Raw genomic sequence first — 25,770 nt, forward strand, 5'->3', positions numbered from 1 at the left:
AATTTTCTACTTATTTCTAAAAGATTTCATTAAAAGATATAAAAGTTGACATTCGTTAACTAAAAAGTATGAACTAATCTCATAGACAAAATTTTGAGGGACCAAAAGTCTAAGAAATATTTTAGAGGGACTAAAATCAAATGTTGGTATATTAAGGAGACCATTTACTTATTCAACTCTTAAATAAATTTAAAATAAAATATCAATTTAATAATATATAAAATATACTATTAAATTAAAAATAAAATAAATTATCAATTATCCTTTTGGCATTTTACATTTAAGGCTTAATACATGCTTTGGTCCTTTAACTTATTTTTGAATTTTATTTTGGTCCCTTAACTTTAAACTGTCTCAATTTGGTCCCATAACTTTACCTCCGTTTACCTAAGTGGTCCCTTCTGTTAAAAAAACTAACTGAAGGGACCACTTAAGTAAACAGAGGTAAAGTTATGGGACCAAATTGAGACGGTTTAAAGTTAAGGGATCAAAATGAAATTAAAAAATAAGTTAATATAACTTCCAATAATATTTTTTATTTTTTTTTACATTTGACTCATTAGAAAAAAAGTGTTATAGTATAATATACCATCCGATTTTGGGTGAATTTCGATTAATAGGTAGGAAAGTCTGATCAATAATTATTCTACTCAATAATTAAATTTAGATTGTTGTTGTTGTTGTTGTTGTTGAATTTATTTTTTAATTGAAATTATTTTGATTTAGATTAAAATTATAGGTATAGATATTAAAATTATTAGGCTTAATATATGCTTTGGTCCCTCAACTTATTTTTGAATTTCATTTTGATCCCTTAACTTTAAACCGTCTTAATTTGGTTCCATAACTTTATCTCCGTTTACCTAAGTGGTCCTTTCGGTTAGTTTTTTTAACAAAATGGACCAATTAGGTAAACGGAGGTAAAGTTATGGGACCAAATTGAGACGGTTTAAAGTTAAGGGACCAAAATGAAATTCAAAAATAAATTGAGGGGCCAAAACATATATTAAGCCTACATTTAATAATAACTTTACAAAACGCTTTAATTAATTTATCACTTGTCAACTATATAAACTATCAGTCCCTATCATCAACCTATCACATATATCACATATCCAAATTCATTCTATTTGAGGTTTTGGGCAAGAGTTGTTTGTCTATCAAATAATAGTATAGTTGGGCTAGCGTTCAGCAACCAACAATTCTGATTATTCATTCATTCATGCCTTCTCTTTCTTCTTCTTCTTCTTCTTCTTCTTCTTCTTCTTCTTCTTCTAACTGTTGTTGCTGGTGATAGCTGGTTTCAGCATGTACACAAAGTGTGGGATGATTGGAGTTTCACATTTCAAATCAATTATCAACCATAAATGGTGGATTTCCACTCAATTTCCTGCATACACAAACATACATAATGTCATTTCAAGAAGTAAGCTCTTATTCTAATACAATGTCTTTTAAATCAATTTCGTTTCTCTGTTATTCGATTTCCGAATATTGAAAGGTTGTGTTGCCTTCTGACACGAGGTAGGGGTGGGAATAAGTCAGGCCACATACCATAAGGAATGGTTAAAATTGAGTTTTTGAAAATTGTTTTGGTTTGATGTTTTAGGATTTGTATCTGAAGTTCTCTTTGAAAGGGGAAGCAGCAATGTTGTCGACAACGGACGGTTGCAAAATTTTCCATCATCTTCATATGAAGCAGCAATGGAAAAACTTTCATCTCTTATTACTCGCCAAAGGCGTGGGGAGAAGCCACCTATTGCTAATAAATTAGAAAAGATGTCAATGTATCTCAAGGTCATATGTCAATGAATAATCTGTTTTTTATTGTATTTCCGAGGCATTAGAGCTTCAAGAGACTTCTTGCAGTACTATAAAGTAAATGCATGATTTCTCTACAGATATTGGGTTTGGAAGAAGATATGAATAGTCTCAACATTATTCATGTGGCAGGCACAAAGGGAAAGGTACTCTTTTCGTAATTTGTTATTTGTAATAACTACTGTAAAATCATTTTGCATTAAGCTTCGATATTCAAGAAAAGGCTATTTTTATGATGAACATAGTATATTGGTGTGCTTGCCATAGGATGGTTGGAGTAAAAAGAGGTTACATTATACACATTTTAGATGGACATAGGGGCCGTTTGGATTATGCAAAACAGCTTATGCAAATAAATAAGTTTTTATGTTAATTTTTAAGTTCTCATTGACGGAAATTGTATATTTATAAACTGTTTTTTCATAAACTATATTTAAAAACTTATAAATAATACATAAAAGCTTATTTATTTGCATAAGCTGTTTTTCATAAGCTCAAAATAAGCTTAATCCAAATGTGCCTATAGTATATTGGTGCTTGTCCTGAAAACACCCTCTTGTGTAAAAAAAAAGGTAAGACTGTGTACAATACCCCAATCGGTGGGACTCCTTCCCGGACCCTGCATATGCGGGAGCTTTTGTGTCCCTGGCTGCCCTTTATAGTTCTCTGATATTGTTGTCCTGACATGACAGAAAGGTTATCCTAATATTCATGTTTATCTTGCATTTGCCCTTTTAGTTAATGGATTACTTTGTCACTGTCAGGGTTCAACGTGCATATTCTGTGAGGCAATCCTAAGGGAGTGTGGTATTCGCACTGGAGTTTTCACATCCCCTCACCTAATTGATGTGCGTGAACGGTTTCGTATAGATGGGTTAGTAATTGAATGGATTGTCTACAACAGTTGATCTTAACATTTGTGTAGATATACTGCATTAGCAGTTCATCATTCCAATAATCTATTCTAACCCCTATAGTTCATTTTCCACTGTCCCTTTCTCTCTCAGGCACACTCACAAACACACTTCTGATCTATCCTTTACCTGAGTGCATGATTGTACAGCATAGATATATGGTTGATCCTGGAAAATACATAGCAAACTTTCAAAAAAAAATTGTTACTCAAAATAATGAACCCAGATAAATGAGAATACATCTAAACTTCAGTTGATTAGGTTCTATTCGTATTTTCTTACTTATATAATAATATATCTTGTTATGTTAGAAAGAATTTCATTGAGATACACTGCTTAGTAGTAAAGTCCATGCTGTCAGTCACCAATAGTGGAGCAACCAACCCTAAAACTAGGATAGCGGGGTGCGGGATGGCCGTTATTTGATATATTTTGGAATTACAGTACAATTAAAAATATTAATAAACACATAACTGATGAAAAATGAAACTGATTACTCAAAGTTCATGTAAATTCTATAGATTTGCAAATAGAATCTAGGGATGATTTTTTATATGAAAAGTAACAATGCCAGCTTTATTTCGTTTGTACAACAGAACAACTAGCTGTTTTGTGGAAATTCATGCTTTCTGTGCTAGTTTTGTTAAATGCATGGCATTAACTTCTGAATCGTTAATATTTCATGTAGGATTAACATATCAGAAGACAAGTTTTTACAGTATTTCTGGGATTGTTGGAATCAATTGGAGGTATTATTTTCCATTTTTCAAGTAATTCTTTTTGACTCCCTCTTTCTAATTAGATGTACTTATCTCGGATCAAAGTGTATCTTTAATACAGTATGATTGCTTGTATTGTATGTGATATTTAATAGAAGAATTTGCTATTGTTAGAGTGTTTGTGGCCGTTCCCTTTTGGCCTTCTGATAATATACTTATAGGAAATAAAAAACAGAACTCGTGTTTAATGAAAGAAAACATCTAGAATCTCTTTGTCGTGGTTGATATTAAGAAGTTGAGATCTCTAAAATGGTGATCTATACAAGAACATAAGGAGCTTGTTTTAAGAAGCTTGTTTCCCACTACCCAAATCTGTTTCTGTCCCTATCTTCTGTGTGGGCTGGTTGTTATGTTGCATTCTCACTATGTACTTTTCATACATCCCTTGCTCGCTCGTTTCTCACAACCGTCCCTATTCAAGTGTTTCCATTCCCTTCCTTGCTGTTGTACACCTTAGTGTCAGTAACAATACCCCTCAACACATTTAATCTTGTGGATAGAAAGGGAGGAGCTTTGGGATTGAAAAGATAGCATATCAACTCTTATCAAGCTTCACAGGCAATATAATTTATTTTTTTCTAAGTATGCTTCTATTGTACATTAATGTTGATTAGAAATCATAATTTCTGTACTTTAGATTTCAAATTAGATGTTACATTTTACATTGACATGACAGACCGTTGCGAAGAAATGATATTGTGTAAATATATTATCCATTTTACATTGACATATTCTGTTAGCAGTTTCTCAATTCCCGAAGCTTAATGTTGCAGGAAAAAGCAACGGAGCAGCTTCCAATGCCCCCGTTGTTTATGTTTCTTACTATATTGTCCTTCAAAATATTTATATCCGAACAGGTAAGCTTTGTATTTTAGCTTATCATGGAGTTTCTTACTGTATTATCCTTGCCAAATATGCCACGTATCCCTGCATGCAGTAACTGTTGTGGAAGATCCAATGTGAAGAACTTCTTATACATGGGTCAAATTCCCATAGTCCACCAACTAATGATCTTTACAACATTCTCTTACTGTATTTATTTTGTAGGTGCAAGATTAATGTTGTTTTAAATGATACAGTACCAACCCAAACCAGCTTGCCATGCTCTCTTGATTTGAATTAAAATTTTATGCCGTTGCTAGTAATATACCTTTATCTGTCTGCAACATGCTTTTTTAACTCTGGAGTTTCTATCTCCAAACAGATGGAATAATTTCTCCATCTCAGCTGCTATGCTTTTCTAGCATTTGTTATTTTTATCTAAAAGTTATTAGGATTGTTGTGAAGCTAAACTAATGTTCTTAAAAAAAATTATCGCTCTGATGTTAAGATGAAATGCTGTTCAGTGTTTTAATGTTTTTGCATTCTTATATGTATATCTGCATCTTAATAAATTATTATGTTTTGATTCAGGTATCTTTGCTCAACCTTTATTTTTCATATGCTGCACCTTTAGTTCAGTATATGTGCTGCTAGTTCATATAATTTATTTTGCTTTTCCCCATTGTTTATGTGTTTATTAACATTTGCTTATCTGCTTGTATTGACATTCATTATTCTTTACCCCTCATTGGTCATTGCCAATATTTTATTAAACTGTTCCCCGTTCACAGGTTGATGCTGCCATTATAGAAGTTGGTCTTGGAGGCACAGAAGACTCAACAAACGTGGTATGCATTTGACTTATGGTATCACCGATTTACTTCTTTTAACTTTTTCTGTTTTAATATTGGGTTAATTATGTTTTTGGTCCCTATAAATATGTCAACTTTTCGTTTTAGTCCCTCTAAAATTTTCCTTCAACTTTTAGTCCCTATAAATTTTCAATCACTACTTTTGGTCCCTCTTTTTAGGTATTTTTTAATGAAATTATGCAGAAATGTATAGAAAATTGTAAACATCACTAAAAAAAAATTAGATTTTTTTAACAAAACATGAATTAAATATGAATTTTTTACTGCAAAAAATATACAAATTTAATTCATGTTTTGGTAAAAAATTCTAAATTTTTTTGAGAGAGATCCTTATAATATTATACATTTTTCTAGAAATTTTTATTTAAAAATATGAATTCTACATATAAGTTTACTTTAAAGGAGGGACCAAAAGTAATGATTGAAAATTTTATAGGGACTAAAAGTTGAAGGAAAATTTTAGAGGGACTAAAACGAAAAGTTGGTATATTTATAGGGACCAAAAACATATTTAACCCTTAAATATTTGATTTAACTAATAGAATAAATGTGTTCCTTAAGCAACTAGTATGCTATTAATTTGAAACTGATTATGAATGTACAGATTAAAGAGCCTACTGTCTGCGGCATTACTTCATTGGGGATGGATCATACTGAGATATTAGGTGTGTATGTCTTATACTTTCTGAGCTTTTTTCTGTTGTTTTGCATTTGATTTGATCAGAAAGAGATTAAAATGTATCTGCTTTGACAATCATAGTCTATCATCCAAGGAAATTTTCATTATATCCTTCAAACTTTGTGGATTTTTCAATAGCACTGAATTGACCACAATACGAAAAACTGGTATTTAAAATGATTAAATCCCGCAGGGGATACTCTTGGACAGATAGCGTCACACAAGGCAGGGATTTTTAAGGTATGAAAATTCTGCTATAGCAACCAAACTTGCACATTGATTTATATGTAAAGATAGGTTTCTTGGTATAATACTTATGTTTCCAATTTATCTAATTGAAAGCCTCTTCTCCCCACCATTATTTTTTCTTATCTTCTAAAGAATTGATGTGTTCCCTGTTCCTGAAGCCTAAAGTTCCTGCCTTCACAGTACCCCAACTTCCTGAAGCAATGGATGTTATCCTTGAGAGGGCCAAAGAACTCATGGTAATCATTTTTCTCAATCCTAACTATGATAAACTGCTCCAGAAAAACGGAGGAAAAAAATAGCATTTTGAGATTGTCTCTTATCATTTTGAGAGTTCTTAACAGAAGCTCCTTTGTTCACCATGTCTAAGGGATAATATTCTATCAAAGCATTAATTTATTTATTGGAAACACAACACATTTTTAGTTAGTTTTTTAATGATCTGCATCCGGTCTAGTTTCAGCTTGGTCTTTTATTGTATATATGGGGATACTTTTTGAGTCTATCCAGGTATTCCATTGAAAAATAAAGTGAGTATTAAATTATGTTTTAATTCAAATAAAGACATAAAGAGGCCACTTGTTTTAACCATACCTAGCTGTTTTGAAGGACAGGCTTTTTTTAATCTAGTCAATTTTTAGATTGATTCCATAGTTAAAATTAAAAATACATATAAATAAAAATCAACTTTTTATGAAATTTCTTAATTAGGTATGGTCTGACTGTCTTTCAGTTATGAGTGTGCCTAGTTACTTCGTGTATTTGAGAGCTCTAGTTTAGTAGGAAATATAGGTCATTAATCGGACAAGCATGCCAATAATTCTTTTCCTGTTTTCAATGGCTGCAGGTTCCACTGGAAGTTACTGAGCCTTTAGATTGTAAACAAATGAAGGGATTAAAGTTCTGTTTATCTGGTGATCACCAACTCTATAATGCTGCTCTTGCAGTCTCACTCTCTAGATGCTGGCTTCAGAGAACAGGAAATTGGGAAAAAGTTTGTCAAAACGTCAGTTAAAATTCTTCTCTTAGTTCATGCATGCATCTATTAAATATTATGCTAAGCCATGTTGGTCATAATTCATTAAAATAAAAATAATTGGAAACAATTATAATTATAATATCAGTAATTAGGCGTTATATATGAGAATTTGTTAACTGTATCCCTTGTTGGTATGCATTAATTATTTTCCAGACATTGAAATGTTTAATTAGATTTTAATGATTTTATCCAGAAGTCCTACTCCTAGCTCAACTGGCAAAATGCCGAAATTGTTAGGCCGGATGCCATGACCGGGGTTCGAACCCCGGTACCTCCACTTGTGTGTGTGAGTTTATAATGGCTTTGCCATTTCGTCTATCTACCAAAAAAGATTTTAATGATTTTGGACGGATTGGCCAGTATTTTCTTTTTTCTCACTTCATGTGCCTATGCATAGAATAATTTTTCTATAAAGAGTAGTCCACCCGCCCTTCTTTCATTGTTTGGTGCTCTAATATTAAAGCTGTGTTGGTCTTTCTCTTTTTTTCATTATGTGCCTCTTTGACCTTAGCTTTTAACTGTACATTAGGATTTTCAGGATTCTAATTTGCCAGATGAATTTATTAGAGGTCTTTCAACTGCCAATTTTTCTGGGAGGTCTCAGATTGTTTGTGACTCTTCTCTATATTCTGACTGCCCAGAGATTATGTCTGAAAATTGTGGCGGAGAGTTGATATTTTATTTGGATGGAGCTCATAGTCCAGAGAGCATGGAGGCATGTGCAAAGTGGTTCTCTAATGCCTTAAAGGGATACAAAAATGCATCGCAAACGTCTATTGGTGTAGTAAATGCAGAGGAATCATCAGAAAATGGTCCCTTTCTACATGAGAGCAAGACCTTGGGGACATTTGAAAAATCTTGTAGGCAGGTAGGTGTTGCTAAAATAATTTATTGTCTATCCTTTTTTCAATATTTCCCAATTTGTTAGTAAAATGCTAGGATTGTCCTTCTTGGAATTTCGTGAATTGGATTACCATATGAATTGCATTTGCTTATCCAATCCAGTATCAGTTGCCTGCCTCCTGACGTTCATCATTGATTAACTGTAGATTCTTCTATTCAATTGCTTAGATGTGAGAAATCCCAAAATTTTGCTTCCACAGTTAGTGAACGAATGTGCTTTGTCAGGTATTCCTACTTCAGTTAACCTGGTACTTTTTTATTTTGACTTTCTGTCAGAAAAGCTACTTTCATTAAGCTTGACTTTTCCTTCATTGTATATATAATTTAATATTTACAGACTAGATATAAGCATGAATGAATAAAAGCGATATCATATATCAGTGACGTGAGTTGACCCTCTTGACATATGGTAGAGAAATGCATTTGCATTATATTCTACTTTAATGGTCTATTATCATTAGTTAGTCTGCAGGAAAATGGTAGGGCATAAATTGAGTCTTTCGCACCAAAAGGGAAGATGATTGATCATTTGGCACATAGGCCTAAGGTCTTGAAAGTCTACACTTGGTAAAATAAGGGGATAGTGTGGAATAGTGACCTGACACTGACAGCGAGAAAGAAAGAGAGTATCTTGTTGAATTGTGTGGTTGCAGTTAGCAAATAGGCTGTATGCGTGGGGGTATCTTTTGGAAACCATTTATGTTGTTATGGATAGGGAGCAATTCCTATAGGACTGTAACTCAGTGATTTAGGGATACCATTCTACTATAATTACCTCATTTAAAAAATAATACACATTTTTCGTACCATTGTTAAGTGTTTGCTCTGTTGGTTCTGGTTTGAATCAGAAAGAAATAATAAAACAAGGAATGGTGTCCTAACCGTTTTATATATTTCCTTACTTTGATATCTCATAATTATTGATTCATGTCTAATTGTAGCATTGTACTAATGTATTGAAGCGTTGCTTAGGTATTCATTTCTCAAGAGCACTTTTTGTTCCGAGTATGTCCAAGTACACTAAGGTTACTTCTGGTGCATCAGTTATTCCTTCTGATCTCAGTGGGATAGACCTGTCATGGCAATTTAACCTTCAAAGAATATGGGAGAAGATTATGCATGGGAAGGGTACGTTCTATCTTTCCAGCTTGTAACATTCTCTGTCACTCCTCACAATGGCGTCGTTAAGATTGTCATAGTTATATTGTCTTTCATGTAGCTAAAATGGAAAATATTTTCTCATATAAATTTAACCAAAATATGAGATATTGTTTTGGATCTTTGTGGACTCGGTATAAGTTTTAAAGATCAGTAACGGTCACTGATGTCATTAATCATCAGTCTTTGGATTATGCTAGATAACGATGAATGTACTGATAATGGATCGTCTGATGAAACTATTTTGAAAACCCGTAGCAGAATTCCTTAATTTCATTTGAAGATACTACCTTAGTGGACTTAATAGTAGTAACAAAGCTTGATTTCTCTTCGGACTGTTTTGTTTATTTCCAGAAATGACCCCTTTGCTTGACAAGGATTTCAAGATAGAGAGCAAGCTGATGTTACCACCTCATGAATTTTTATATGATAATGCTTCAAAGGGAGGTCCTTCCCACAACGATTTTCCATGCAGTGCAGTAATACCTTCATTGCCATTGACAATAAAATGGTTGAGGGACTGCGTCAAAGAACACCCATCAACAAGACTTCAGGTGAGTAGCGTGGACGGGTACTTTATTCTTATCCGAGTGCATTCTAGTAAAAACCATTAATCAAGTAACAATTATATTTTTCTTCACCTGTTCTCTTTACCCTTTTGCAAGGTTGTATCTTTCTTTGGTATGCAACATCTCTTCTTTAGTTCTATCATCATGTTCATTGAAGTCAGTTTAATTCTTTTTGGGTTGGATTTGTCAGTTCTTTCTTTCTCTTTTCCTTGTCTTCTTGTTTTTGCCATTCACCGTTAACTGTGTCAAAACCCTGGTGAGTGTATCAATTGCTTTCCTTCTCCTGAGTCGTATTGCCAGGCATCAACATTGATGGGTGCATAAAGTATGTGTTATTTGTTTTGGTTCTAAAGAGTATAACGGCGAAACTCACACACATTAAGTGCTGAAAAATGAGAAATTGCTTGTTCAAACCTGCGCAGCATATCAAATATCCCATCCTATTACCATTTGAGTTGTATTTCCGGGACATAAGTATTTGTGTTATTATTATTACTTTTTTCTCTATCTTACCGCATTCCTTTCTCTATAAAACGTTTGTGCTGAGAGCCATTTCTTACCAATGGTTGTAGGTTCTTGTCACTGGATCTCTGCATTTGGTTGGAGATGTCCTAAAGCTCTTGAAAAGATGATTTAAATTGAAGTATACCAATTGGCTTTGGAAATTTCTATTGCAGCCAAAATTGCCATTATTTTAATGATTTTAGAGACACTGAGTTCATGTGACTTCTCAAGGACATGCATATATTTCTTCCTATTTTGCAAATTATGTTCCACATCATCATCATCATCTAAATGAAGGACTGTCATTGTTAAACTTGAGAAAGTTCAGTATAGGAAAGTCCGCGGCGGTGCGGTACTACAGTAGGAGAACCGTGCAATAAATGTACGTCCCAAAATTTTTATTTATTTTGTGTCGAGTAGCTTGGTGGCTAGAAATTCACCTTTTAAGGTGAATAAGTTTCGAATTTAGGATTTCAATCCAGACCCCTGTATACTATACTGTAACATTCATACCAACTGAGTTATGCTCGCTAGGATTATACGTCCCAAATTTCTATTATCATGTTTTGTGATCCATTTATTAATTTTCCTTGTATAACTAAATATGATTCATTTTGTAACCAAAAAAATAAATATGATTCATTTGAATTTTATTAATTTTCCTTGTATAACTAAATATGATTCATTTGAATTTTTCCCCCCTTTTATATAGACCTCTTTCAAATTTGTAATTGTATTATTTATTTCTTTATTAAATATTTGTAAGTATGTTAAATTATTTTTAGGGTTAATATGTCTTTACCCCCCTGTAATTTGGGCGAGTTCCGGTTTTCCCCCCTGTAAAAAAAAAAGTTTAGATTCCAACCTTGTAAAATAAGATTCTTTGATTTTAGCCCCTGACCCATGTGACTGTGCATAATTGCTGACGTGGTGGGCTGAGTGGCATGCTGACTGTATAATTAAATTTTATTTATTTATTTAAAAAAATATATAAAAATTTAAAAAAAATCAGGATTTTTTTTATTACGAAAAATATTTTTTGAAATATTTATTTTTCGAAAATTCCAAAATTTATAATTTACGAAAAATATATATTTCAAAATTTTTTAAAATTATTTTCGAAAATGTTGAAATATATATTTAAAAAAAAAATTCAAAATTATTTTCGAAAATTTGGAATATATATTTTTTGAAGTTTTTCGAAAAATAAGTTTTTAAAATTTTCTCAACAAAAGAAAAATCTGGATACAAATTTATTTAAAAATTTTGGGAAAATTTAGATTTTTATTACGATGTGTTATAGATTTGAGAATATTTTTTAATATTTAAAAATTGAGGATAAAAAAAATCTGGAAATTTTTTTAATATTTAAATTTATTCTTATCTATTTGTTACATGTGTTATTTGTATTGAAAATTGTGGGCATTTTTAAAAAGAAACAGCCAACCCAAATTTATTCTTATTCTTATCTATTTGTTTTCTTTATATATATTTCCAAAAATATTATATATAAAAAATTCATACACTTACTATATTTATTTTGAAACTTTCGAAAAAAAAAATCCAAATTAAATTAAAATTTTAAAAATATTCGAAAAAAATAATATAACCTAATTTTTGAATGTTTTGGTAAAAAAAATTAATATTTTTATTTTTTTAAAAAAATCCAATTTTTTTTTTGTTTTAAAAAAAATTGTTTTTTTTTTCTTGATTTTAAATTTTTAAAAAAATAAAATAAAATTAAAATTTTTAAATTTTTGAAAATGAATTTTCAGTTTTTTTTTATCTTTTTAAAAATAATTTATTAAACCATTACACACATGTCAAATTTAAAAAAAAAATTAAAATTAAAATAATTACACAGTGGCGTGCCACATCAGCGTCTGAATGGGGTCAGGGGTGTTTTGTGGAAAATCTTCATATTACAGGGGTGTTTTGTGGAGAATCTTTATATTATAGGGTTGGAATCTAAACTTTTTTTTTACAGGGGGAAAACCGGAACTCGCCCAAATTACAGGGGGGTAAAGACATATTAACCCTTATTTTTATAATTAATTACGAAGCAATTAGCAAATATGATTTTTTTAACAAGGAAAAATGGAATATATATATATATATATATATATTAGAAACGCAAGAGAATCCTCAAACACAAGGTGTGTTAAAGAAAGAGTACAAAGATACAAAGTTCGAATAATGAGAAAATAAAACAGACTAAGGAGTAAACTTAAAATAAAGGGTTAATAGTGTTTTACCCCTGTAATATAGGTCATTTTCGGTTTTATCCCCTGTAAAATATTTTTTTTGGATTTTGTTCTTGTAATTTGAATATTTTTGGTTTTGGACCTTCATGAATTTTGACCGTACAAAATCGAAGATATAGCAGGGGTAAACCAAAATTTGCTCAAATTAACAGGGGGTAAATCGAAATTTTCTCAAATTACAAGGGGGTAAACCTAAATTTTCTCAAATTACAGGGGGTGAAATTTTTCATGAAGGTCCAAAACCAAAAAATCATCATATTACAAGGATGAAATTCAAAAAAATTATTTTACAAGGGGTAAAACAAAAAATGACATAAATTACAGGGGTTAAAACACTATTAACCTAAAATGAATTATATCAATGAAGTTTATCATCATATCTATTATTGTAAATATGTAACAACCTAAACAACAAAGTGTTTATTTCTTTTTGAAATGAAAGACAATTTCAATAAGAAACAACAAAGTAAACATAAAATATTACATAAAACAACGTAGACATAGAATAATACATAAAATTTATAAAAAAAAATGTTTATGTTTTTTTTTCCAAAATAACCCCCTGATTAATATGACTCACCAGATTCGCTGATGTGGCATTAACATAGATATTTTTTTATTCGTTTTTCATTTTATTATTTGCCACGTAATTCATTTACACATCATATTTAAGAAAACAGTTATTTTTATTCTAAATTTTTAGATATTTTTTATTTTTAAAAATGATTTTTCAGATTTTATAAATTGTTTTTTACTTTTTTTATTAAACATGATGTGCAAATGAATTACACATGTGGCAAATAAAAAAAAAAAAATGAAAAAAAAAAATATTCATGTCAACGCCACATCTGCGAATCTGCTGAGTCATATGGATCAGGAGTTATTTTGAGAAAAAAAATATATTTATAAGGATGAAATCCAAACTAAAATTTTTACAGAGAAAAATCGAAAATTACATATTACAGAAGATAAAAGCATTATTAACCCTACTTTAATTAATTTGATAAATTCATTTTCTTCCGCTTAGTCTATGCTGCGTTTTCTTTCTCTGTTCGGTGCTCACCTGACATGAAACTACTCCTGCATTTCGTCTCTTCAACCACTTTCAATCTTACCAGGTTTCTTCTCTCTTTTCTCTCTTCTTTATTTTCCAAATTCCTATCAGTTATTTTCATTTTACTTTTCTCGGGAAAATGTTTGATTTTTTATCAGTGATTTTAAAAATAAATTCAAAATGTTGTGTCTCACACACACTCATTGATTGTAGTTTTGCAGTTTTCAGAAGCATTTGAGTAGAAAGAGCTTGGTTTGTTGTCTAAGTGTGAAAGCAATGGGGTCTAAAAGGCCCTTTTCAAATTCCTCACAACCCATTTCATCATTTGTTGAGGTCAAGAATGATATGAACCTCAAAGGTTTAGAAGCAAGCTCTGGTTCCAAGAATCATACTGTTAAGGTCTGATTGATGTTTTTAGTGATATTGTCTTTTTTATGCTACTTTGAGTAATGATGTAATCTATGTAGCATGGCACTTCAGAATGAAGCGCTGTTAAGCACAGACACCGGACACGACACGGGCACTGACACATCGACACCGCTAATAATGTGAGAAAATCACATAATTCAGTGTAATCATATGTGTCGGTGTCGTGTCCGACACCGACGCGTGTCCGACACCGAGACACACCTAATTTGAGGAGTATCCGTGCTTCATAGGAATGAAGTCATGTCCTGTGTTGACATGATACCGACACATGGGGTTACATTTTATTACTTATGTTTTTTTATAGGGTTAAATACCTTAAATAACCCATCTAATTTGGGTGAGACCTGAAAATAGACTTGTAAAAAACAGATTTCACCCCTGTAATTTGGACTCTTCATATTTTAACTCTTTAGAGGGGCTATTTCCAGACACTTTAACCCTTTAGTGGGGCTATTTTAAGACCTCTCCCAAATATTTTTTTTGTAACAGGTTGATGGTAAATTATGAAGAATCTAAAATTACAGTGAAATTTGTTTTATTTTATTTTTTTTTTTATATTTACGGGGGCTATTTTAAGACCTTGCCTAAATTACATTGGCTATTTGAGGTATTAACACTTTTTTATATTATTATTGGTGTCGATGTTTCAGTGTCATGTCCGGAGTTTTTGTCTATGTCTATGCTTCATAGATTGCAATCCTCGTTTCTGTCTCAATTTCTCTTGATTATTCACTATAAGGTGATGATGTAGGAAAATGATGTTGATGGCTGTTCCATTGAGATTGAAAGATTAAGAAATGACCCGGCTATAGTAGACACCATGACTGTTCCAGAACTCCGGAAGACATTGAAGTAAGTCGATATGCCTTTCCCTTAGAATGTAGCTAGTAGCTACTGTTTTAGTTCTAGTTTCAAGCAACATTCTGAAGTAATTATATGTTGGGAATGGTTTTCAATTCTCAGGAGTATAAGGGTTCCTGCCAAAGGTCGTAAGGAGGATCTTTTGTCTGCCTTGAAGAATTTCATGGACAATAATATAAGTGGTATACAATTCTGTCACCATTATCTCAGACTTACTGTTTACTGAGGAAGGGAGCAAATGGACTTTTTGTTTTTCTTTTATTTTGCTCGAGTTCAAATATTGTCTCCAAAGTCCAAACAATATCTTTTACTCCTTAGACTCCTTGTTGCTCCTTTAAAAAACTAATTGAAGGTGTGTCTTTGTGTTCTGCAGAGCAAGCTTCTCAAATTAGAGACGAACAAGGACTGTTCATTTCTTCTGAAAATACATCTTTAGAAATGAATGCTGAAAAGGTATCAGGTGAAGAGCCTGTGGGTGAAGTTGATGATACTCTAGAGACAGTTGAACTTAACCAGGGTAAGAGAAGGTTAAAACAATCAGAACCTGAAAGCAAAATTGTCAAAGCAACGACCAAAAAGAAGCTGATAGTTAAATCAGACGAGGTTTCAGGTTGTGTTCTAAACTCTAGATTATGTATAATTATAAACTTTCTACTAAGAAATATTTAGCATAATTCTCACTCTCTTTGCATTCCTTTATTTGTCTCGTGGCTTGTCATTTTTTGTTCAAGTGTAATTCATGCAGTGATTAAATTAATCATCTATGTGTGTTTTTTGTCAGATTTTAAGCCTTCCAGGACGAAGAGAAAAGTATCTTCAGATGTTGTAAGCATTGTAGCGCAATCAGATGAAATCAGTACAACGACTGTTCAAACTGAAACATGGACTGTTCTTGCTCACAAGAAACCTCAAAAGGATTGGATTGCATATAATCCTAGTACTATGAGACCTCCACCTCTTTCTCGGAATACAAACTTTGTCAAGCTTTTGTCTTGGAATGTCAATGGATTGAGAGCGTTGCTAAAATTACAGGGATTCTCAGCACTTCAACTTGCCCAAAGGGAAGACTTCGATGTATTGTGCTTGCAAGAGACTAAACTGCAGGTAGAGTATTGGTTCTGGTAAATTCTGATGGTTGCTGAAAAACGAAGCAAAGAACTTACTGATTTTAAGAATTTGATTTTATGGATCAAGTTAATCTTTGCTTTTATAGTTCAGAAAGATGTTTTCCTTGAATGAATAACAATAGGACATAACATCAGAAAAAATAAAGGCCGGAGAAAATCCTGAACTTATTATTTTATTTTTCATGACATGAACTATTTTTATTTTGGATTGCTTAATACCTTAGTATTCTACTTAGTTTGTTTGATTTTGTAAGTTAATATAAGGTTAATAGTTTCAAAGTTCTTTTATTATAATGAAGTTAGGACTTCATGCTATTTTGCGAGAGAATGGCACAAAACATACAGGTATTCAATATGTTTTGTGACACATGGTACATGGTTTTTTCACTCAATCTTTTTGCCATTGATTTCTGCACCTTTAACTAGTTTGATGGTCTCTATAGAAATTTAGTAAAGGTTTCTTGTAGAAAACTTGTAATACACAGACACTTGCTGATAGATATCTAATTTTGAGGTGATTGGAAGAACAAGTCGTTGGATCATAAATCTTGCTTGTTCGGAGCTTCTTTTTTCTTTTTTTTTTTTTTTTAATTTGTACTTGTTTTTTGAAGCCAACTGCGATATTAGTTGGCATGGATAATAATGGATGAGCTTGATATTGTCTGCAGCAAGAATAGCAGCGGCTTCTCAAATTAGTATGAGTTGTTAAGGTCGGCTTGTGGTTAGAAATATAAGAGGTAGTTGAAGGGATATATTTGGACTAGCGACTCGTTACAATCCCTCAAATCAACCCCGCTTTCTTTCAAAGAACTGATGTTCTTCAACAAAATCACTAGCATAGAGACTAATGGTTTGAGTTGGTTCTTGGTCATTAGAATTATTTTAATAATTGTCTGATATAGCAGAACCTTATGTTAGAATAATTAATCAAGTACTTAGTGGAGATATTGAAAAGTTGTGACTATTTAGTTTCAACTCCACTAGCCATTGTATTGATTAATCTTCCTTATTAATTAGGGGTTAACTAGGAGACTCTTACCTATATAAATGTACACTCTCACCACATAATATGATATAATAAACATATTTTCAGTTCTAATATGGTATCAGAGCTTCTTGATCCAGAGCCATGTCTACGTCTTCTCCCTCTGATGCGCAACGCGTAACTGCTGCAGCATCCAAAACCTTCAAACAAGTAGTTTCTGTTAAGCTTGATGATACGAACTACCTTCAATGGAAGCAACAAGTCGAAGGTGTTCTTCGCGGAACGAAGATGGTGAAATTTGTGATTTCACCTGATATTCCACCGGTTTTTCTCACAGATGCAGCGCGCGAAGCTGGAACGGAGAATCCTGCTTACACTGAATGGGAAGAACAAGATTCATTGCTCTGCACCTGGATTCTTTCAACGATTTCGCCTTTGCTACTTTCGCGATTCGTTCTCCTTCGCCACTCATGGCAGGTTTGGGATGAGATCCATAGTTACTGCTTCACGCAGATGAAGACGCGTTCGCGTCAACTTCGATCTGAACTTAGATCCATTACGAAAGGTTCACGCACTGTCGCTGAATTCATTGCTCGAATTCGCGCAATTTCAGAGTCTCTTGCTTCAATTGGAGATCCGGTCTCTCACAGGGACCTAATTGAAGTTGTTCTTGAAGCACTTCCTGAAGAGTTTGACCCTATTGTTGCTAGTGTGAATGCAAAATCTGAGGTTGTTTCTTTAGATGAACTTGAATCTCAGCTTCTCACACAAGAATCTAGAAAGGAGAAGTTCAAGAAAGCTGCTATCAGTGAACCTGTTTCAGTTAATCTCACTGAAACTGCAAATTCAGAATCCCAATCTCATGGTCCTAATTCTCAAAACCACAATTATACTGATGGCACCGGAAACAATCAGTTTCCTAACTCTAACCCTAATTTTGGAGGAAGAAATGGCCAGTTCAGAGGACGTGGTGGCCGTTTTGGTGGTAGATTCAGAGGACGTGGTGGCCGTTTCGGTGGAAGATCCAATGTTCAATGCCAAATATGTTCAAAAACTGGTCATGATGCAAGCTATTGTCACTACCGTTTCTTTGCCCCACAAAATGATTACTACAGTCCCTATGGCTCACCAGGAGGCTATGGTGCACCTCCAAATGTATGGATGCAGAACATGTCACGTCCTCAACATTCTGGACAGTTTCTTAGGCCTCCCACACAGGCTGCGAATCAGAGAGGTCAAGCTCCCCAGGCCTTCTTAACTGGCTCAGATCCATACAATTCATTCAACAATGCCTGGTACCCTGACTCAGGTGCTACTCATCATGTCACCCCTGATGCATCCAACCTCATGGATTCCACGTCTCTTTCAGGTTCTGATCAGGTCCATATTGGAAATGGACAAGGTTTGGCTATTACCTCTGTTGGTTCCTTACAATTTACTTCTCCTTTACATCCTCAAACTACTCTAAAACTAAATAATCTCCTTCTTGTTCCCTCTATAACCAAAAATCTTGTTAGTGTGAGTCAATTTGCTAAAGATAACAATGTTTACTTTGAGTTTCATCCTAATCATTGTTTTGTCAAATCTCAGGATTCTTCTAAGGTGCTTTTAAGAGGTATTCTAGGACATGATGGTCTCTATCAATTTGAGCACACCAAATCATTCAAGACCACTGCTCCTGTCTCTCAAAATTCTAGTGTCAACACTGTTTGCAATAAAGTTCCAGCACAAACTGATAATTCTGCCTCTTTTCATTTAAGTCCCTCAACTGGTTTCAATTTCAATAATTTTCAATGCAATAGTGTTGAACATTTACCTAGTAGTTCAACATCTAGTTCTACTCAGTCTTTTCCTTCCATGTATGGTATCTGGCATAGCAGACTTGGACATCTCATCATGAGGTGCTCCAAAGTATTATCAAACTTTGTAATATAAAATTACCAAATAAAAGCTTGTCAGATTTCTGTACTTCTTGTTGTCATGGTAAGGTTCATAGACTGCCTTCTTTTGCATCTCAAATGACATATACTAAACCTCTTGAATTAATTTTCTGTGATCTTTGGGGACCTGCACCAGTTGAATCCTCTTGTGGATATATCTATTTTCTTACTTGTGTGGATGCTTATTCTAGATACACATGGATATATCCTCTGAAACTCAAATCTCACACACTTTCTACATTTCAGAATTTTAAAACCATGATTGAATTGCAGTTAAATCACAAAATTACTTCTGTCCAAACTGATGGAGGTGGTGAGTTTTTACCTTTCACAAAATATCTCAATAGCCTTGGCATCACTCACAGATTCACTTGTCCACACACTCACCATCAAAATGGCTCAGTTGAAAGGAAACATAGACATATTGTTGAAACTGGTCTCACTCTTTTATCTCATGCACAAATGCCATTAAAGTTTTGGGACCATGCCTTTTTAACTGCAACTTACCTTATCAACAGGTTACCTACACCAGTTTTAGCAAATAAATCACCCTTTTTCTTACTTCACCTTCAATTTCCAGACTATAAATTCCTTAAAAGCTTTGGTTGTGCATGTTTTCCCTTTTTGAGACCCTATAACTCTCATAAGTTTGATTTTCATTCAAAGGAGTGTGTTTTCTTGGGATATTCCAACAGTCACAAAGGATATAAATGTTTAGATGCTTCAGGTAGAATTTTTATATCCAAAGATGTTGTGTTTAATGAGGTAAAATTTCCTTATCTTGACTTGTTTCCATCTCAGAAAGTGTGTTCTGTTTTACCAGATGGTCCCACTTTATCCACTTTTCTTCCCACTCCTGTCTCAACAACCTTTACTGTAAACTCACATACTCCCCAAAATTCTCATTCTGAGTCTGGTCCTCACATTGTTAACTCACCTACTCCCCAAACTTCTCATTCCGAGTTTGTTCCTACTACTCCCATATCAAACACCCCTCAGACTCCATCTATTAGTTCTCATCACTCCGAGTCCTCACACAGAAATAATGTGGTCCTAAATCCCACACCCATCACCATTCTATCTCCCTCTGCATCTCAAAATTCCTCACCTGAGTCATCTGCTAGTGTTACTAGCTCTCAATCTACTAATTCTGAGTCTCCTCCTCCTGTTCCTCACAGAATTCATCCTCAAAACTGTCACACAATGAGAACCAGAGGTAAACATGGAATTGTGCAGCCCAGAATTAACCCTACACTCCTTTTGACTCATGTTGAGCCCACTACTTACAAAACTGCTCTTCAGGATCCTAAGTGGCATTTAGCAATGCAAGAAGAATATAATGCTTTACTTCATAATCAGACATGGTCTCTAGTATCTCTTCCTGCAAACAGACTGGCCATTGGATGTAAATGGGTATTTAGGGTAAAAGAAAATCCAGATGGCACTGTAAACAAGTACAAGGCACGTTTAGTGGCTAAGGGTTTTCATCAACAAGCAGGTTTTGACTACAATGAGACTTTTTCCCCTGTAGTCAAACCTGTTACAGTGAGGACAGTTCTGACACTTGCAGTTACTTATAACTGGACTCTTCAGCAGTTGGATGTGAACAATGCATTCCTAAATGGAGTGCTAACTGAGGAAGTCTACATGGTGCAGCCTCCTGGCTTTGAATCTTCTGACAAGAACCTTGTATGCAAACTACACAAGGCTCTCTATGGGTTAAAACAGGCTCCCAGAGCATGGTTTGAGAGATTGAAATCATCTTTACTTAGCTTTGGGTTCAAGTCAAGCAGATGTGATCCTTCTTTGTTTACTTTGCACACTCAAGCTCACTGCATTTTTATATTGGTTTATGTTGATGATATTATCATCACTGGAAACTCAAAACTGGCTATTCAGAATCTAGTTCATCAGCTCAATTCTGAGTTCTCCCTTAAAGATTTGGGTATACTAGATTATTTTCTCGGCATAGAGGTGCATCACTCACCATCTGGCTCTTTACTTCTTTCTCAAACCAAATATATCAAGGACCTTCTTCAGAAAGCTAACATGATTAATGCTAATAGCATGCCTTCACCAATGGCATCTAGTACAAAATTGTCTAAATTTGGTTCAAGTACAGTCTCAGATCCTACATTTTTCAGGTCAATTGTTGGTGCATTGCAATATGCAACCATAACAAGACCTGAAATATCCTACTCTGTGAACAAAGTTTGCCAGTTTTTATCAAATCCCCTTGAAGATCACTGGAAGGCAGTCAAGAGGATACTTAGATATCTGCAGGGTACTTTACACCATGGGTTAATGCTTACACCTGCCAGCTCTACTGAACCTATTGCAATCACCGGATTTTGTGATGCTGACTGGGCTTCAGATCCTGATGACAGAAGAAGCACATCAGGAGCCTGCATATTTCTGGGCCCCAATCTAGTTTCCTGGTGGGCAAGGAAACAGACCCTTGTAGCTAGATCTAGTGCAGAGGCTGAATATAGAAGCCTTGCACAAGCTTCGGCTGAGATTATTTGGATCCAATCTCTTCTCAATGAATTGCAAATTAAGAGTAAAATTCCTCATGTCTATTGTGATAATCTCAGTGCAGTTTCTCTTGCTCACAACCCAGTCCTGCACTCAAGAACCAAGCACATGGAATTGGATATTTTCTTTGTGAGAGAAAAGGTTATAAGGAAGGAACTGAATGTCTCGCATGTGCCTGCTCAAGACCAGTGGGCAGATGTCTTAACTAAGCCTCTGTCCACTGCCAGATTCCTTTATCTTAGAGACAAACTGAGGGTTTGTGACACCCTCCGTTTGAAGGGGGACTGTTAGAATAATTAATCAAGTACTTAGTGGAGATATTGAAAAGTTGTGACTATTTAGTTTCAACTCCACTAGCCATTGTATTGATTGTATTGATTAATCTTCCTTATTAATTAGGGGTTAACTAGGAGACTCTTACCTATATAAATGTACACTCTCACCACATAATATGATATAATAAACATATTTTCAGTTCTAATACCTTAAGGGTTATAAAAAGTAAAAGTGAACGTTATAATACAATTAGAACGAGAGTAAATACTTAAATTGTGAGTAGCACTCCTGACGGTCTTATTACCTGCCTAATAAAATCTATTAACCATGATGTTTATGTGAAAATTCATAGTGGTCATTTTCTCTCCTATTTATGAGTGCTCTGGTTTTGCTAACAGGAGAAGGATATTGAAGAAATAAAACAGCGACTGATCGATGGCTATGAGAACAGCTTTTGGACATGTAGTGTTTCTAAGCTTGGTTATTCTGGAACAGCAATAATCTCAAGGGTGTGGTCACTATTTTCATCCCGACTATTCATAATTGAAAATTTTGGTTCATAACGTGAAATTGTTTTTCTACATTCAAAAGAAAAATCCAGACTCTAGATGTAGTGATTCACGATCATTATATAGTTATTCGGTGGACACCTATTTTTCTAAGTGAAGTTTTTAGCAGTGAGATTAATGATGATAACAAATTATTCTGTACCTACATGAGGTGAAGCTTTTGTCACCACTCATATTCTTTCTTCAAGAAAGCTAAACACTAATTATATTTGTTCTTATATCGTGGTTTAGAACTCTACTCTGTTGCTTAATCATTCAACTTCGAGAAATAATGATTTGCAGAATAGCCTAACCATTTGTGTTCTTGATTTAAAATGCAAGAATGGTGTTCAATATATAATTCTTTTCTGATATTATTTTCTTTTAATTGAAATTCTGGCAGATAAAGCCTCTTTCAATTAGATATGGCCTAGGTATATCTGAACATGATAGTGAGGGTAGACTTGTGACTGTAGAGTTTGATACATTTTATCTGGTAACGGGATACGTGCCTAATTCTGGCGATGGCTTGAAAAGACTGGTACTTTTCTTCAACTCTATTACTTTTATATTTCTAACTCAACTGTTTTTTTCTATACTTCAATCTAGCGAATGGATCCTCATCCAATTGATCTTTGTGTTTGAATTTAGTCTTACAGAGTGACAGAATGGGATCCAGCTCTCAGCAATTATTTGAAAGTATGTATTACTCCATTCCCTCAATGAATACAATAAGGCTTAATTAATTTTGTTGTATCATACATCGTTCCTGTAATACTATCATATTTCCTCATCTTGTCAGAGTATACCATACATCCTTTGTTAACCATATTCCATCATCATTTTTATGAAATTTGGTTTATGATATAGCCAAGATAGAGGTGATTTATTTTAGCTATGTTTGCATGTGCTATTGAAATCCTGTAATGTTGATTTTTTTATTTAAATATGTTTTAAGCTCCTATAAAATATCCTCTTATCAAGTTTAGTCCTTGCAAAAAATTCCATCCACCCTTAGTTCCCCGTTTGGTGAAAGTTTGCATCTATATTTAGTCTCTAAAATCCCCAAATGAGGACTAGTCATGACTGAATTATTTTTGTAGGGACTAAACTTAATAGGAGGGAGTGTATTTTATAGGCGCTAAAGTAAAGACGTGCTTAATTTTATTGTAGTTTTATATTGCTTATAAACTCATTGCAAAGTTATTAATGATGTTGGGGATCTGGTACATGGTTACTTATTGTTACAATTTTCAATGAATTGTGTATAGTTTTACTAGTTGATCCATTAGTGGTAAGCAATCTTCGGGTTAAATTGGGCTTGATAGTTTTATATTCGAAAAGGCAAAATGTTGTTCTGTATGCCCAACATATTAAAATGATGTTTGGAATTCATCACTTATTCCAACAAATTTTTTGAGGTGCAGAGTGATACCTTATGCTGTACATCCTCGTTCCATATGATTTTATAATATTTATTTTGGTTTAATGTTTTTCTATAAGACTTCATGATTCATTTTCTGGTCGGTACAGGAGCTGGAAAAGTCAAAACCTGTAGTTTTGACGGGTGATCTGAATTGTGCTCATGAAGAGATAGACATATACAACCCTGCTGTAAGTGATTGCAAGTTGGTACTCTGGTCAATATCATTATTATTTATCTGCCGCTTTTGGCAAATTCTTGTACTGTTGTATATATAGCAATAACATCATGGTGTGTCTCACTCGTAATGCGGGTTCCTAGGAAACAACTTTACCTTGCAGTATCTTGGGGATGCCAGATGCTTGATGAGGATACCTAGCATGTTAGGCGAGTATGTAATAGCTGACATCCTTTTAGTGTTGTGAGAATTAGAACAGGGCAGTAGGCTAGTAACTTGCTGAGTCTCATGGCCATAACATTTTTGGCAAATTTAACTTGGGTTAGTAAATTTGTTTAAACATGAAAGGGGAGCTACTTTGGTTTAAGCATGTATAAAAATACAATGACAGGATGAAATTTAAATTGATAACATCATGAATAATCAAATGTGAGTATAAGTTTTAGTATGTGTTTTGATCGATTCAGATAGTTACATTACATGCATGTATGTATTCGCAGGGTAACAAAAGGAGTGCCGGGTTCACAGATGAAGAGAGGAAATCATTTGAGACAAATTTTTTATCAAACGGATTTGTAGATACCTTTAGAAAGCAGCATCCTGGTGTTGTTGGATATACTTATTGGGGTTATCGGCATGGTGGGCGCAAGTATAACAGAGGTATTTTTAGCTTACTCCTGAAATTGTTTCGTTCAATACTTATAACTTAATAGTTTTCATACAATATTCTGTGCAAATATAAACACAAGTTTTAACTATGATTCCAATTCAACCACTTCACTTAATATGTATCTTTTTCACGATGGTATTTATACATTTATAAAGTCAAGCACATATGGCAGCTATTGTCTGGCTTCTCCTCTTACCCTAGCTTAAATAAAATTTCTAATTGCAATTTTTGATATGTTTAAGATATTACTTTTGACGAAGCACACACATGACATGTCATGTGATTGTGTATATCTCATTCAATCAGTAGTGAGTTAACTAATATCTTAATTATTATCAATCATCTGAACGAACTTTGAGTTCCTTTCAAATAATCTCCTTTCTTTGTTATTCCAATGATTTGTTTTAAAATTTAAAACAGGATGGCGTCTTGATTATTTCCTTGTCTCGGAATCCATAGCTGACAAAGTTCACGATTCATACATTCTCCCTGATGTGATTGGGAGCGATCATTGTCCAATCGGTCTCGTTATGAAGCTCTAAATATGCAATTGAAGCACTGGCTCTGAGCTTATAGAGAATGTTGATTTTTGAACAAGCCTATTTACCAGAAGCAAGGGTTTTTGCTTTTTCTTGTCCTATTCGCTTCATCTTGGAAAATTCTGCTATCCTTGTCTGTACATATTATCTATGATCATTATTGTCCTAAAGAGAACATACATGAACTTAAATGTCTAAGAAAAATTTAGTTGTTTAATGCAATGATCTATGATGTTTAGATCTGGGGGTGTATTAGTGGTGACTTTTAGAAAGAAAAAAAAGAATGTTGTTTTCAAAACGAGGGAATATAGAAAACATAGACTCTTCCTGCCAGGACTTGAATGGGTTGATCACTTAAGATATATTGTTGTAGGTCAACCATTGCTCGTAATTTATATGCGTTAACGCAATATAAAGACCAGACATACGAGCACGGAGTGCCCAACTCTCATATTTAATAATTTACGATTGGTGATGGTTCACATGAATTATGTCCATTCTAAACACCAATATGGTATGGTTTACGGATGAACTATAAACAAGAATGGTTTTGAAAATCAGTATGGTGTCTATGATTATGAAAATGACTTGATTTATTATGTTGGCTCAAGAAACCACCATTCACCTTCCAACCA

At 33.7% G+C, this 25,770-nt stretch overlaps 2 protein-coding genes across 5 annotated transcripts; both read left to right on the forward strand.

The window, feature by feature from the left end:
• The first annotated feature begins 1,114 nt into the window (after positions 1-1,114).
• On the forward strand, positions 1,115-10,890 carry LOC25483316 (folylpolyglutamate synthase). Of its 3 annotated transcripts, none has more exons than XM_013611993.3 (16): positions 1,115-1,426; positions 1,610-1,797; positions 1,902-1,967; positions 2,586-2,695; positions 3,424-3,484; positions 4,288-4,371; positions 5,128-5,184; positions 5,813-5,873; positions 6,081-6,127; positions 6,295-6,372; positions 6,981-7,139; positions 7,702-8,040; positions 8,222-8,300; positions 9,048-9,203; positions 9,588-9,787; positions 10,375-10,890. In XM_013611993.3, exons 1-16 carry the CDS (start codon positions 1,309-1,311, stop codon positions 10,432-10,434), a joined length of 1,863 nt encoding a protein of 620 aa, XP_013467447.1. In that variant the 5' UTR covers positions 1,115-1,308; the 3' UTR covers positions 10,435-10,890. The 3 variants fall into 3 exon arrangements, with proteins under 3 accessions (XP_013467447.1, XP_024633247.1, XP_024633253.1); XM_024777479.2 differs by having other exon boundaries at positions 7,711-8,040; XM_024777485.2 differs by lacking the exons at positions 1,115-1,426; positions 2,586-2,695 and having other exon boundaries at positions 1,656-1,797.
• Positions 10,891-13,568: 2,678 nt separating this feature from the next.
• LOC25483315 (DNA-(apurinic or apyrimidinic site) endonuclease, chloroplastic) lies at positions 13,569-25,375 on the forward strand. Of its 2 annotated transcripts, none has more exons than XM_013611991.3 (12): positions 13,569-13,688; positions 13,838-14,023; positions 14,805-14,905; positions 15,017-15,096; positions 15,288-15,524; positions 15,696-16,018; positions 22,176-22,286; positions 22,729-22,866; positions 22,977-23,024; positions 23,859-23,939; positions 24,427-24,586; positions 25,017-25,375. In XM_013611991.3, exons 2-12 carry the CDS (start codon positions 13,901-13,903, stop codon positions 25,136-25,138), a joined length of 1,524 nt encoding a protein of 507 aa, XP_013467445.1. In that variant the 5' UTR covers positions 13,569-13,688; positions 13,838-13,900; the 3' UTR covers positions 25,139-25,375. The 2 variants fall into 2 exon arrangements, with proteins under 2 accessions (XP_013467445.1, XP_013467444.1); XM_013611990.3 differs by having other exon boundaries at positions 13,579-13,688; positions 13,846-14,023.
• The last annotated feature ends 395 nt before the right edge of the window (positions 25,376-25,770 follow it).

Source organism: Medicago truncatula, chromosome 1, assembly GCF_003473485.1.
Source record: "Medicago truncatula cultivar Jemalong A17 chromosome 1, MtrunA17r5.0-ANR, whole genome shotgun sequence".
Classification (NCBI taxonomy): domain Eukaryota; kingdom Viridiplantae; phylum Streptophyta; class Magnoliopsida; order Fabales; family Fabaceae; genus Medicago; species Medicago truncatula.